Here is a 14404-nt window from a genome sequence, read left to right as displayed (position 1 = left end):
GAGAGCAGAGGGCTTCCTCGGGGCAGGGCCTTAAGAGACGCTCACTGGACCTTAGTGACCTATGGAGGGAGGAGGAGGAGGAGCAGAGCCTGTGCTCAGGGCGGTGTATCCCCACGTGGGGTAGCAGGAGCAGCCCTGTGGGTTTGTGATCTCAGGCTGTCCTCTTGCCTGCTGGTGCTGGCAGGCCTCTGGCCCCAGAAGTGAGGAGTGAGCAAAGGAAACCATCACAACTCCTGTAGGGTCGGAAGGGCCCCAATCCACAGCTTCAACCTGTAATTTCTTCCCCCAAGGAAGCTGAAGCCCAAAGAGTCTCTATGCTAGAAACACCTAGAAGCTCCAAATAGAACCACAGAAAACCCAGTGCAAGGATGGCTAGCCCCCACACGCCTTGCCGCTCCTCCTGAGCAGAGGCAACCGTCCACTCTGCCTTGCCCTTCCATTCACATCTGCCCTCATGGGCCGAATACAGAACCAGGCCCCCCGGCTGCTGCTATTTGCCAACCAGCACGACCTGCGGTTGGCCTGTCCCCCGCCACCTCTCCTGGAGCCGGGTTCTCCACGAGCAGCCACAGATTCTTAGAGATGTCCCACCTAAGGCTGCGGCTGGGACGGCCAGATCCCCGGGTCCCTTCGCGCCCCTGGGGAGCTCACTCGGGGAGTAGTGTGGCCAGTGGGGAGCAGCAGTTGCTCATCCATCTCCTCAGCTGCCCTCCTGGTGCTGCCTGTGCTGCTCCGGCCTTGTCCGGTGTTGGTTGCTCTCCGACCGGAGCTGGACGTCTGCTGCCCAGCCCTGCTCTCTCGCCTCGCTGCCCTTGCTTCTTCCTGCCCGAGAGTCTGAGGGTCGGGGTGGGCTCGCCGGGGGGGCTTGGCACCGACTTTGTCCTGTGTGTGCGCATGTGTGTCCTTTCCTGCTCCAGGTTTGACTTTGAGGGTCTGGAGAGTGGTGACGATGGCGCGTTTGACAAGCTCCGGTCCTGGAGCAGGTCCATCGAGGACCTGCAGCCACCCAGCGCCCTGTCAGCCCCCTTCACCAACAGCCTCGCTCGCTCTGCGCGCCAGTCTGTGCTCCGGTATGTGTGCTCTCGCGCTGCCCGCCCCCCTCCCCGCCCGGCCCGGGGTTAGGTGCCCGCGGTGAGTGCTCACGCGCCGCCCCCACTCTCGCTTCCAGGCTCAGCTCTCTAGCCCTCTGCCTGCCCGTCTGTCTCTGGTCTGTCCTCTCTGTCTCCTTGACTCTGCCCAGCGATCTGTCCTGGGTAAGTACATCGACCTCAACTGTGCGCACCCCATCTGGGGTTCCAGCTCTCCCCTCTCTCACCCCCTCTCTGGGGGCCCCTCCATTCCATGTTTTCGCTCTGCCGTTCCTCCCGGGACTCCCGGGCAGGGCTTGTCTTATCCAGCTCCTTGGCTTTCACTGGGTGATCAGCTCCTGCCCTCCTGTCTCTCCCTCCGGCTCCGCACTCCGCCTGCCGACTGCTCAGAGACCGGCCCTCGCCTGCCCGCTGCTCGCCTCCCCGTCACGTCTTCCTTTCAGGCCCTTTTTCTCCAAGGCTGCCATGTGTTGGCTCGTCCGCAGTCGCTTAGGAGCCATCCCGCCCGGAGGCAGAGGATGGACTGAATGACTCCCCAGAGCCCCTGCCACCAGGGAGGCTTTCCTCCGGGGTCTGTGGTCCTTTCTCTGCTCTCTGTGATCCTGCTTTTCTCCTGGCCTGGCCTGGGTTTTGCCCTCTGACTCTGCTTATCGTCTGGTCATGTATGAGCAGGTGCCCTTCGTGCTTCCTCCTCCTTTCATGAAGCATCGTGGGGGAGGGGCGTGGCGCAAAGTCAGGTGTATCCTCCTCAAGGCCTTGCATCTCCTCTGCCTGTCCGGGGACTCACAAGTGGGGTAGAGCCGAGAGGCCCCCACCCCAGGGAATGTGTGGAAGATGCAGCGACTGGAAGGAGAAGGGAGCTCACATGAACGTCTCTCTGGGATCCACCTCAAGGACTCGGAGGCCTCCACGCCTGCTGGTTGCAGCTTAGAGGCCTCTGCACTTAGGATAGTTGGGGGCTGCTCATAAAGCTGGGGTCCTAGGTGACCTTTTCCAGGGAGGCGAGAACAGCTGAGCACCTGCCTCCTGCACCTTCTCTCTCTGGGCTGTTGGTGCGAGGACTCTTTCCTCCATTTCTACTGCTGCTGCTGAGGGGCAGCCCAGACACTTCACCAGCAGCTCCCCCTCCCCCAGGTACAGCACTCTCCCGGGGCGCAGGGCCCTGAAGAACTCCCGCCTGGTGAGCCAGAAGGATGATGTCCACGTCTGTATCCTCTGCCTCAGAGCCATCATGAACTATCAGGTAAGGTGGCAGCGCTGGTCTCGGGGCGCTGCCGCTTCTGCCAAGCCAGGAGAGCTTGGATGGCGGCTGGCGGGCCCGCGGTCGGGGAGGTCTGCCGGGGCCTGCCTTCACCAGCGCGGTCTGTGCTTTTCCTCTTTCCCGGGCTGAAGTACGGATTCAACTTGGTCATGTCCCACCCCCACGCGGTCAACGAGATTGCGCTCAGTCTCAACAACAAGAACCCCAGGTGAGCCGCTCCTTCCTGCCTGCCTCTGCCCAGCGCTCTGGAGGCCTGGGCTCCGCTTATCTTTGACATCAAGTCCTGGGGGGCCCATGGCCTGGGTCAGCGCCTCGGCTCAGCTCCCTCTCCTCTGCCGAGGGCGGAGGGTCCCTGACCTCCCTCAGGTCCGCACAGCTTGGTGAGGGGGGGGCCTTTCTTCCCTGCCCTTGAAAGCCGGCAGCCCTCTCCCGCCCCGCGAGGTGTCTCCACTCTGAAGTCACCCGGTTGCAAATGGAGTGAGCTGTGTGGCGGTTAGGGCGTTAATCTTCCTTCTTCGCCCCTTAGGACCAAAGCCCTTGTCCTAGAACTCCTGGCAGCCGTGTGCTTGGTGCGGGGAGGTCATGAAATCATTCTTGCTGCCTTTGACAATTTCAAAGAGGTCAGTGTCCTGAATTTGTGTGTGTGTGTAAGTGCCCTCTCCTGTGATCTCCACATCCCAGTGGTTCTGACACCCCAGTGCTCAGTTAAATAGGCTGCCCCCTCCTCTTTTTAACCACAGCCAGGCTTCATTCATACCAGATATGGTGCCAGGAAAATTGAATGGCCAGAGAAGATGTCCTCAGGTAGCTGAGGGCTGCCGTCCGGTAGTCCTTAACTCGCCATGTCTTCAGAATCACCTAGAAAACTTAAATCACAGACTGTGGGAGGCCTGGAGTACAGGCCTCCCTGCTGGTTCTGAGGCAGTGAGCTCACCGGTAGCAGCCAAGCAGGTGTGTGCAGCCGGAGGGCAAGGCAGGCAGGGGTCCTCCCTCGTTGTTGGGGAGGGGAGAAAGAGCCCCTACTTGGAATTTCTCCAGCCTCTGGGCCTTCCTGAAACCCCTGTCTGCTTGAACATAGGATTCCTCAACATCCACCCACAGCTGCTGGTCCCACCCCTTCCTCCTCTTTGGGCCGCTTTCCTAGCAGCCATTGTTCAAGCCAGGAAATGGCTCTTCCTCCTTGATGCCAGAGGCTAAGAGGAGTCTCTAGACCCCTTTCAGCACAGGGGCTTTCCTGCAACCTGGGCTCTCCCCCGTGTCCCCGCTAGGCCCTGAGCCTGCTGCCTTAACCATGGCCAGCAATGTTCTCCTTCCTCTTTCCTTCCTTCAATCACTCGGCAATAGCAGACCCCTGTGTTCCTTCTTGGCCTACCCCCAGCGGCACAGAAATCCAGATGAAGGGCACGGCTTTGCTGAGCAACCTCAGCATGTTGATGAGGGTCCCAGGGCAGCTGGCCCATGGCATAGGGCGAGCTGTGGTCATGCTTGGTGTGGACCTGTCCTGGGAGCCAGGGCTCGGGGCTTGGGCCCTACCTGGGACAGAGCCTTTCAGTGAGAAACTTTGCCTGCTCAGGTATGCAAGGAGCTGCACCGCTTTGAGAAACTGATGGAGTATTTCCGGAATGAGGACAGCAACATTGACTTCATGGTGAGGAACGGGGCCTGGGTCAGGCACGTGGCCCGCAGGGGCCTGCATGCTCCTTCAGAACGGGGGCCAGGGAGATGGCGTATTTTGAGAGTCTATGTAGAGTGATTCTCTCTACTCAGCACACGCTCCTTGTCCACCGCCTACCCCAGAGAGCTTCGAGAAACTTGTGCCTCTCAGATCCATCCCCTTGTCCCGTTTTGGACTTTACCACCCCATTTTGAGCTGCTTTCCTTTCCCCAGTCTCTTCTCTACCTTCTCCCCTTCAGCTTAGGGTCTTCAGCTTAAGTAGCGCTGTCTCAAGAAATACAAACTCTTGTGCAGAGGAAACCAAAGAACTGTATCTCCCGTGCATTGATTTCTCATGTGATTTACTGGCCTGCATACAATGACTCCTGGGCTTGACATTTTTCAGTTAAAGTACTCTTGTTCCCAGAAAGACTTACCTTTTGTATGTTATTCACTGTTTTTGATGACACCCTCCCCATGATGATGGATTTAACAGCCTCCCGCACCCCTGTCTCTTGCGTCTCTCCATGCCCTTCCCGTCTCTGCCTCTCTGGGCTCCTCCTCCTCAGGTGGCCTGCATGCAGTTTATCAACATTGTGGTGCACTCGGTGGAGGATATGAACTTCCGGGTCCATCTGCAGTATGAGTTCACCAAGCTGGGGCTGGAGGAGTTCCTGCAGGTGAGCGGGCTCGCGTCTGAACAGTTTTGGGCAGAGGCCAGCTTACCGATCACAAGGAATTTTTCTTTTACAAGAGCCTAGTCATGGGCCTCCCCAGTGGCGCAGCGGTTGAGCGCTGGGTTGTGAAGCTGCCCGCAGCCTCTGCAGCGCCGGTTCGATCCCCGGCTGCTCCCCGGCCACCGGAAGAGGGTCCCACATGGCGCGCAGACCTCTCCTGCCGCCCGCTGCTCCCATCAGCAGTGTACTTCGGTCCTTCTGCCTGTTCTGCTCCCTGCTCTGGTGAATTCTCTCACCCTCCCGCGCTTCTGACTGTACCCAGTGCATGTACAAACAAACAAACAAATAAATAAATAAATATACATGCCTCTTTAAAAAAAAAAAAAAAAAAAAAGAGCCTAGTCATGGGTACCCTGGACCCGGCCTGTCTCCTTGTGCCTGGGACTCAGGCCCCCTGCAGAGGCCAGGCCGCCCTATGACACTGCAGTATCAACTCCCTGGGTCTTAGGCTTCAGGAGATGGTTGTGGAGGGTGATGAGGACTAGATCTTTCTCGGGAGGCTCCCCTAGTCCTATGCCTGCTCCCCAATTACCACTCCCTCTGCTCTTCCCCAGAAGTCAAGGCACACAGAGAGTGAGAAGCTGCAGGTGCAGATCCAGGCTTACCTGGACAATGTGTTCGATGTGGGGGGTCTGCTGGAGGATGCTGAGACCAAGAACGTGGCCCTGGAGAAGGTGGAGGAGTTGGAGGAGCACGTGTCCCATGTAGGTGTCCTGCTTTGCCCGTCGGGACTGCTGCGCAGGGTGGGGTTCTGAGTTCCGGGAATCCTGAGCTTGGTTGACCCACTTGCCTCCAGATTGAGCCCCTGTTAAGCCCCAACAGGCTCTTCAGAGCATGCTGTGGCTGGGGCGCTGGGTCAGAACACACTGACCTCCAGGACTGGTGTGAAGCGGCATCAGGCCTGATATCTGTGTCATGTGGTCTCAGACGCTGGGTCCACAGGAATGATGCAGGGAGCCGCCCGGCTCTGTTGCTTTTGGGGCCCTGGGCAGCAAAGTTGGGCCCAGGTCCTGATTGGACACTGTACTGAGTGTCCAGCCCTGAACCTGCCTTCTGATCCTGCAGCTCACGGAGAAACTTCTGGATCTGGAGAATGAGAACATGATGCGGGTGGCAGAGCTAGAAAAGCAACTGCTACAGCGAGAGAAGGAACTAGAGAGCATCAAGGTACCATGTGATCTGGGAGGGGCCCCCGGCTGGTGCTGGGCCCAGGGCTTGGAGCCTCCTTTCCTTTCCTTTCCTTGGCGGTCATGAGATGTCTTCTAGACTTCGTTCTCCCAGATGAGAGTAGGCTGGTGATTTCACCTTATTTTTCTTTCAAGATTTTTAAAAAATTTTTATTTCTTCATGCAAAAGTTGGGGTGCAGGCCAGAGATGTGGGGGGGCGTGGTGAGAGGATTCACCAGAGACAGAGTGGGGAGCAGAACAGGCAGATCTACCGAAACACACTGCTGAGGGGAGCAGCGGGCGAGACAGGAGAGGTCTGCTGCGCCACGTGGGTCAGCTCCCTGGCTGGGGATCCAACTCAGGCCACAGTGGCTGGCAATAGATACATCGATGGTGCTGAGACGTAACCCCGTGCCACCAGAGAAGCCCTTCACCTTATTTTTTAGTTGGCGAGGGAAGCTGAAGTCAGAGAGGCCCAGACACACACAGAAGAGGTGGGAGCAGATGGGGCACCCATGGGCGCCTCTGGAGTCCAGGCCACCACCCCCCATTGCTTCCGCTCCCCGCACCGCCATGCGCTTCTCCAGCCCCGGGGAGTGAGCAGGCCAGAGGAGCCCTGTGCCCCGGCTGTTTATTAGGCCAGCCACCTGGTGTCCTCAACGGGGAGGTTTCAGTGTCTTCTCCTTCCCTTCATCTGTTTGTTAGATGTAAAACCATGACTCAACCTGTCTTTTCTTCCAGAGGAGAAAGCTAGGCTGGCTCTGCGGCGCTTAACACACATCTGCTGAGCCCCTGACAAGAATCTTAGGCGCTGTGTTGGGAATCTGGAAGACAGAGCTGGCTAGGCCAGGTCTTGTCCATAGGGGCTCCCAGTGAGAGATCATCCAAAGCCCAGTGAAATGAGAGTGGTGAGGCTCAAAGGACTGTGGCGAGAGCAGCCGTCACTACTTGGCGATAGGTCGAGGACGATGCACAGGGGCACCTTCTGGCCTTGTGGGGCCGGTGAGACTAAGGCTGGTGCAGAGAGGAAGGACGTTCCAGGGCCAGCTGAGCCAGGCTGGCTTTCCTGCCCACCTCTTCTGCTCACTTCTTTCGTTGTCTGTAGTCCAGCTTTCCCTGGTCCCGGCCTGGGTCTCTGCTGCTCGGCGCCTCTGCTGAGAGCCCTCTGGATAGGAAGTCTCCTAGGGGCAGCGACTCCTGCCGCTTCAGCTCACTCTTCCCTTAATGGTGCTTCTGTCCTATAGGAGACTTATGAGAACACGAGCCACCAGGTACACACCCTGCGGCGGCTCATTAAAGAGAAGGAGGAGGCCTTCCAGCGCCAGTGCCACTTAGACCCCAGTGCCCGGGGCCTGGAGTCAGCGGGCAGTGAGGCGCTGGCCCGGGTCGGCCATGTGGAGCTGACTGAGGGCGCGCTACCCTCCGACCTGGACCCCCTGGCTCCCGCTCTGCCCTCCGAGGAGGCCCTACCTCTGCCTCCACCACCAGCTCCTCCCTTGCCCCCGCCACCTCCCCCTTTACCAGGTAAGCTGGACCCCAGGAGCCAGGAGGGGCAGCCTCATTGAGTTGTCGGACCAAAACCCCAGTCAGCAATGTCTTCCACAGGGAGAAGCTGGGGATGTGGCTTGAAGGCTGTAAACCCAGATGGGAGAGAGCTAAGGGAGGGCTAGAATGTAAGGAGGCTCAAGCTGCTGGGGACGTTTAAGTATCAGAAAGATGCTGCTCCTGGCTCCTCTGAAGACACGCCCCTGGGCCAGAGCAGGAGAGTGGGTCAGAGATTGGCACAACCTGCCTCTGTCAGTTGGGAACCCTGAGAGCAGGCTGGGCAGCTGCCTTCCCTGAAAGTCTTTTTCTTAAAGATTATTTATGCGTACAAGAGCTGGGGTACAGGCCAGAGGTGCAGGGAGGTGAGAAGATTCACCAGAGACAGAGTGGGGAGCAGAACAGACAAATTGACTGAAATACCCTGCTGAGGGGAGCACTGGGCGAGTCAGGAGAGGTCTGCTGTGCCATGTGGGAAGCTTCCTGGCCGGGGATCAAACTCGTGCTGCAGTGGCTGGTGACAGCTTCACAGTGCTGAGATTTACCCCCTTGCACCACCTGGTGCAAGGCCTTTCCCTGAATGTCTTTAAGGACCAATGGGGGGGTGACAAAAAGGGGGACCTCTGAAGAATGTCTTGACCCTGGACCACTGTGCCGTTTCTTCCTCCAGATAAATGTCCTCCAGCCCCACCTCTCCCCGGTGCTGCCCCCTCTGTGGTATTGACAGTAGGCCTGTCAGGTGAGTGTCCGAGGCTCTGGGTAGGACCTGTGGAACCATGGAAAGGTGTCCCTGCTCTCTGCTCACTGACCCTCCTTCCAAACTAGCCATTCGCATCAAGAAACCTATCAAGACCAAGTTCCGGCTGCCCGTCTTCAACTGGACAGCACTGAAACCCAACCAGATCAGTGGCACTGTCTTCAGTGAACTTGATGATGAGAAGATCCTGGAGGTAGTGGGGGGCTGGGGCCCAGTGGGGGTGGGGCTGGGAGTGGGGCCCCGTTCACTCTTTCAGCCAGATCTCCTGACTACAGTCCGGCCCCCATGAAGCAGAGCCAAGCTGGTGCCAGGCGTGCCGCAGGCCCCTCCAGCCTGTGAGGCCACAGCATTTTCCCTTTCTGCCAATTCCTGCCAGGACCTGGACCTAGACAAGTTTGAAGAACTGTTCAAGACGAAAGCCCAGGGCCCTGCCCTTGACCTTATCTGCTCCAAGAACAAGACAGCACAGAAGGCTGCCAGCAAGGTGACACTGTTGGAAGCCAACCGTGCCAAGAACCTGGCCATCACCCTACGCAAGGCTGGCCGCTCGGCTGAGGAGATCTGTAGGGCCATCCACACGTGAGGATCTGCTGACCTGACCCTGGCCCCTAGCCAGTTAGCAACCCAGCTCTCTCTCAGGCTCCTGGATTGCACAGCACCTGACAGACCCGCCTCGTACCCCTCAGTCACTTACTGGCTTGGCCAAAGCTCACTGCTTTCTTGCTATGTGGGGCTGTGTGGGGTGCTGCCCAGACCTTCACTGGAGGAGCTCTCAGTCTAGTGGGCAAAGTCCAGCAGCACTGGGTGGCAGCCACCCTGGTGACTGAGCTGCTTTGGCAGCTTTGGGAGAACAGGGGATACCATACAGCCTGGTGATAAGGGCAGGCTGCCCAGGGGAGGTGATATTTCACTTGTGACCTGAGGAAGCAGTTGACATCCAGTTCAGGGCCTGCAGGAGAAACATGGGACTGAAAATTGATGGCATCTTTCGTGTAAGGAGCAGAGGAGAAACGGGTAGAGCTGGGCAGAGTCTTGCAGGTTGGGCCTCCTAAGCCACGTGTGGGTATCGGGGCTCCCTAGGAGCAGAGGGAAGACATTGAAGGGGGCTTTAATAGGGCGTGGAAGTTGCTGGCTGAGAGTCCTGGGTCCTTGGCTTCTGGCTGTCCTGCTTACAGCACCCACCCTCAGTCCTTCTGGGAGTTGGAGAATAAAAGGGGAAGCCCACAGTGTGGGCACACACGAGCCCTGAGGCGGCCCTCCCTCCTACACAGGTTTGACCTGCAGACGCTCCCAGTGGACTTCGTGGAGTGCCTGATGCGCTTCCTGCCCACCGAGGCTGAGGTGAAGCTGCTGCGCCAGTATGAGCGGGAGCGGCAGCCCCTGGAGGAGCTGGCGGCCGAGGACCGCTTCATGCTGCTCTTCAGCAAGGTGGAGCGGCTGACCCAGCGAATGGCTGGCATGGCCTTCCTGGGCAACTTCCAGGACAACCTGCAGATGCTTACGCCGGTACAACCGCTCTACCTGCTGGTCGCCTCCCTGCCCTCTCCGGGGCCCCCCTGTCTTGGCCTGGTTACTCAGCTCTTCATTTTGCTTTCCAGCAACTCAACGCCATCATTGCAGCCTCGGCCTCGGTCAAGTCCTCACAGAAGCTGAAGCAGATGCTGGAGGTGGGGAGAGGTTGTGGATGGGGGTACTGCTGTTTCCCAGGTCCTGAAGTGGGGGGCCTGGGGCTGTCCAGAGAGGAAGGAGGCCTGGGAGCTTGACCTGACCTCTCCTCCCTTGCGTCGTTGGCAGATCATCCTCGCGCTGGGGAACTACATGAACAGCAGCAAGCGAGGAGCTGTGTACGGCTTCAAGCTGCAGAGCCTGGACCTGGTAAGATGGTGGGGACCACACGGGGCCCTTAGCCAGGGGGCAGCGGCCATGGAGCCAGGGTGTTCAGCCCTCTCGCGTTGCCTCCTGCTCCTCTCTCCCAGCTGCTGGACACCAAGTCCACGGACAGGAAGATGACACTGCTGCATTTCATCGCCTTGACGGTGAAGGAGAAATACCCGGACCTGGCCAACTTCTGGCACGAGCTGCACTTTGTGGAGAAGGCTGCAGCAGGTGAGGGGAGCCTGCCCTCAGGTCCAGCTCAGGACAATCCCAGGAAGCCATGCGGAGAGGGAACACTTGGGCCCCTTTGTTTCTGGCTCGCGTTGTCTTTCTGACTGCTTCAAAGCTTTCCGCTGGGGCCACCCCAGAGGGAGCCTTCCTGTGGGCACCAGGCCCACCCAGCCCTTCCCACCTGGGTGCGGTGAGAGCAGGCAGGAGGGCAGCTGTGGCTCTCCACTCCCAACTTCCTCTGGCTGGCCACGGAGGCTGCGTTTCTCCGAGGGGTCTGTTTAGAAAAATCAGAAAGCCCAGAGATGGGAGGTAGCTCATAGTTCTGCCACATTCATGAACACCTGGGCAGGCCTGAGACCGCTCTGTTAGAGACCGGAAGCCTCTCTGGCTGGCCTTCCTTTGCGGCCTTGCTCTTCGGGGGCGTGCACGCACAGCCACCATGCCTTTCCTCACTCCTGTGAGGACCCGCTCGGGCGGTGTCTCTTCTCCGTGTCCACACAGGGGCTCAGGGAGCAGGGGCATGAGGATCCAGATGAGCCCATGCTGAAGGGGGGGGGGGCAGAGTGCACTGTGCATGGGCTGGGGGCGGGCACGTTGGGCCCGGACAGGCCTCAGCCTGGGCTCTGGTGACCAGTGTCCCTGGAGAACGTGCTGCTAGACGTGAAGGAGCTGGGCCGGGGCATGGAGCTGATTCGGCGGGAGTGCAGCATCCATGACAACAGCGTCCTTCGGAACTTCCTCGGCACCAATGAAGGCAAATTGGACAAGCTCCAGCGTGACGCCAAGACCGCTGAGGCAAGCACGGGCGCAGGCGGGGGGGGAGCAGCTGGGGCCAGGGTGCTGGCCTTCCCTGGGTAGGGCCTGGTTCTTGGGTCAAAGCACTTTCACCAAGCAGCTGGCGGGCTGTTGGCAGAGACAGGGCACCGGGTGCCGAGGGGCTGCAGAGCCCACCGCGGGGAGCCCCAGGCTCTCTTCTAGCCCCCGGGGCAGGAGTCGCTAGTTCCCGCGCTGGCCCTGGAGCCTGCGTTCTGTGGCCCTCCTGTCTCTCGGGGGGGGGGGAGCCAGACTTCTCCTTCCCGGCGGGGCTGACTCCTGCTGCGCCCCCTTTCCCAGGAAGCTTACAGTGCCGTCGTGCGCTACTTCGGGGAGAGCCCCAAGACCACGCCTCCTTCTGTGTTCTTCCCGGTGTTTGTCCGGTTCATTCGTTCGTACAAGGTGAGCGGAAGAGATGCTCTGAACGAAGAGTGACGGGGAAAACTGGAACGGAGAGGGCTGGGCTTCAAGTCTGGGCCTTTTCCGTCTCCTGAGTCCTGGGAGGCAGGGATGGAAGCCGGCCACAGGCCTCTTAGCCGTGAACTGGTGGGCAGGGTGGGGGCCCAGGCCCTTCCTGTCATTGTTCGGAGCAGGAAGTGCCCCTCCAGAGGGTGGCCACCTGGGGTTAGCGTCCCACTGCCACCCACTCCACCCTGCGTCAGCCCCTCCTCTCACCGCCTCTGTGAGCCTCACCCCCACCTTCCATGGTTCTTAGGAAGCAGAACAAGAGAATGAAGCCCGCAAAAAGCAGGAGGAGGTAATGCGGGAGAAGCAGCTGGCTCAGGAAGCCAAGAAACTGGATGCCAAGGTGGGTGGGACCAAGAGCTGAGGCCTGGAGAACAGGGCGAAGGAAGAGGAGTGGGTGGAGCGGAGAACACAAGAGGAGATAGAAAGCTGGAGCCGCAGACCACCCAGAGGGCCTGAGGCTGCAGTCGAGGGACGGGAGGGCGCTGGGGGAGGGGAGGCGCCCAGGCAGTGGGGGGGCCTGCAGCACAGTCCTCAGACTGCACAGTGGGGCAGGAGCCAGTCCCTGCAGGTTCCCGATGACCCCCTCCCCTTCCGATGCTCGCCTGCAGACCCCGTCGCAGCGGAACAAGTGGCAGCAGCAGGAGCTCATCGCAGAGCTGCGGCGGCGCCAAGCCAAGGAGCACCGGCCCGTCTACGAGGGGAAGGACGGAACCATCGAGGACATCATCACAGGTGCGGCCCTGTCCCCTCCCCGGGGCCTGGCCTCCGAGCTCGGCTCCCAGCTCCCAACCACACCGGCCCGCGGCCTTGGGGTCTGACCACTGTGTCTCTCTCCTGGGCCACAGTACTGAAGAGTGTCCCTTTCACGGCCCGCACTGCCAAGCGGGGCTCACGCTTCTTCTGCGATGCAGCCCACCATGATGAGTCAAACTGTTAACCCCCAAGGTTGGGGCCCTTGACAGGTACCGGGTACCACAGCTGCCCTCTGCATGCCCACCGCATGCCCACCTCCCAGGACTCCTGCGAGCCGAGGCCCTTCCTCCTCTGCATGACCTGGAACCATACCCTGGAGCCCCGCGGTGACGGGCGCGTACTCCGCTCCTTGCGTGCCCCGAGCTCCAGGCAGCATGGCTTATCCTTGCATGTGTCCTTGGGAAGGCGGCGCTCTCCCACTAATGCTGTCCTGGCTTCCACTAAGATGCAAGGGGCAGGGAGTGGCCAGAGCTGGTGGAGAGCTGAGCCGGGGCAGGTGGGCTGAGGCCGCTCCACCTCTGAGCACTGAGGCTGCAGCCTCCTTCCCCGTGCCTGGGTGTCCTGTCTTCCTCCTCCTAAGAGCTCCGCAAGTAGCTTCTGCCCAAGGGCATCAGTGCCCCTGGACCCGTGTCCTGATACCCAGTTTGTTCGGGATCTCTTCCCAGCTTCTGGCTCTTGAGGAGCTCTGCCCTGTTTCTGCCCATGGCCCAGTGGCCTCTAGTCACCCCACCTGGTCCTCTGAAAATGCAGAGCCCATCAGTCCCCGACCCTCTCTCCAGCCTCTCTCTAAGCTTCTCCCTCCTCAGCCCGGTGAGTGGGTCTCTGGTCTGTGGGGCCACTCCTAAGGTGCTATTTCTACAGAGGGTGGGCCTGCTGGCTGCCACACTCTTCTCAGACCTCTTGTTTTCCCTACAGGCCTCCGTCACCAGCCCATTGTGGTTTGCCACCAACCCAAGAGCGCTGTACCACCCAGTGGCCCCCCTCGGGCTCCAGGCCCCCACTGACACCCTCTTGGAGGCAGAAGCACTTCAACTCTCGGTCCTGAAATTGGCCGAACACCCAGCGTGCACCTCAGCTCTTGGCTGCCCTGCCTGCCCACTGTGGGCACTGGGTCTTCTGGACCTGGCACTTCCCTGGTGCCTCGAGTTCTGCACTTTGCCCCCAAGGGTTTCAACTTTAGTTCCTAAAGGGTCAGCACAGGGCTGGGAAAAAACCACTTCCAGCTTCAATCTAAACGGGCACCAAGGCTCTGCTGCCTCTAGAGCAGAGGGATGAGAGGAGAGAACAATCCCCCCTCTTCCTCTTCACAGCCCTGTGGCCAGCTTTGCTCTAGAAACATCTAGTCCTGCAGTGTCAGGTCACCTTTTACCAGGAGCAAGGCCGCCTCAGCCTGGCCCTGTGCAGCTGTGTCCAGTGGTGGGGGCAGAGGTGCCACCACCCGACTCCTTTGGCCCTTGTCACTCTGGGATGGCCGGGCCCTGCCGTGGGTGGGGGTGGAGGTCCGCCCTGCTAGAGAGCGGTGCAGCGTCACCCTCACCTGCTCTCCTCAGCTAGGTTTTCTTTGGCAGGAGGCGTGGTTGGCCTAGCTGACCAGTTGCTCAGTCTCCGCCAGTTTCTTTTCAGCCCCTGCAAGGGAAGGAATACAGGGGCCCACTCCTTTTTGTACATGTACCACCTCCCTTCCCTCTTGTACATAAACCTCAGACCAGCCCACTTTCAACAAAAGCTTGAAGCACCAGGCCTGCCTCTGTCTCCTCTCTGAGTGTGGGGGCCAGAGCGGCCTGAGCCATGGGATGGGAAGGCGTCTGGGTAGAGCTGCCAGCTGCCTGGGGGAGGTGGGGGTGAGAACCCAGGGAGGGGAACCGGAGCGGGTGGACGCCAAGCACACAAAGGGAGCGTGGCCTGCCGTGAGACACTGCTGCCCTCTGCTGGCCACGCGTGTCCAGGCCAGGCCCCAGCCGCCCCTGTAGCATATGCAAAAGACAAGAGAGCCACTGGCCGTGTTATAAATATTATTTAAAAAACCAAAACCAAAACCAAACACACATACACTGGGTT

General features: G+C 59.8%; 1 protein-coding gene across 3 annotated transcripts in view; it reads left to right on the top strand.

Moving 5' to 3' along the window:
- FMNL3 (formin like 3) overlaps nt 1-13350 on the top strand; it is a gene marked incomplete at both ends in the record, with an annotated part of 48520 nt that extends 35170 nt beyond the window's left edge. The window contains 22 exons of one of the 3 annotated variants that reach the window (XM_084256330.1): nt 918-1076; nt 2229-2331; nt 2481-2557; nt 2876-2969; nt 3923-3997; nt 4573-4683; nt 5295-5444; nt 5806-5907; nt 7152-7431; nt 8120-8188; nt 8275-8399; nt 8583-8785; nt 9478-9712; nt 9805-9873; nt 10001-10081; nt 10183-10312; nt 10947-11107; nt 11426-11527; nt 11841-11933; nt 12202-12325; nt 12439-12538; nt 13262-13323. In XM_084256330.1, coding sequence (XP_084112456.1) covers nt 918-1076; nt 2229-2331; nt 2481-2557; nt 2876-2969; nt 3923-3997; nt 4573-4683; nt 5295-5444; nt 5806-5907; nt 7152-7431; nt 8120-8188; nt 8275-8399; nt 8583-8785; nt 9478-9712; nt 9805-9873; nt 10001-10081; nt 10183-10312; nt 10947-11107; nt 11426-11527; nt 11841-11933; nt 12202-12325; nt 12439-12530 — 2635 coding nt within the window. Of the gene's footprint in view, nt 1-917; nt 1077-2222; nt 2332-2480; nt 2558-2875; nt 2970-3922; nt 3998-4572; nt 4684-5294; nt 5445-5805; nt 5908-7151; nt 7432-8119; nt 8189-8274; nt 8400-8582; nt 8786-9477; nt 9713-9804; nt 9874-10000; nt 10082-10182; nt 10313-10946; nt 11108-11425; nt 11528-11840; nt 11934-12201; nt 12326-12438; nt 12539-13261 lie in introns of all 3 variants that reach the window. The other 2 variants (XM_084256331.1, XM_084256332.1) reach the window with 2 other exon arrangements.
- Nucleotides 13351-14404: the final 1054 nt, after the last annotated feature.

Source organism: Talpa europaea (genome assembly GCF_964194135.1).
Source record: "Talpa europaea genome assembly, chromosome: 15".
In the NCBI taxonomy this organism is placed as follows: Eukaryota; Metazoa; Chordata; class Mammalia; order Eulipotyphla; family Talpidae; genus Talpa; species Talpa europaea.
This window is presented reverse-complemented; position numbering and strand designations above follow the sequence as displayed.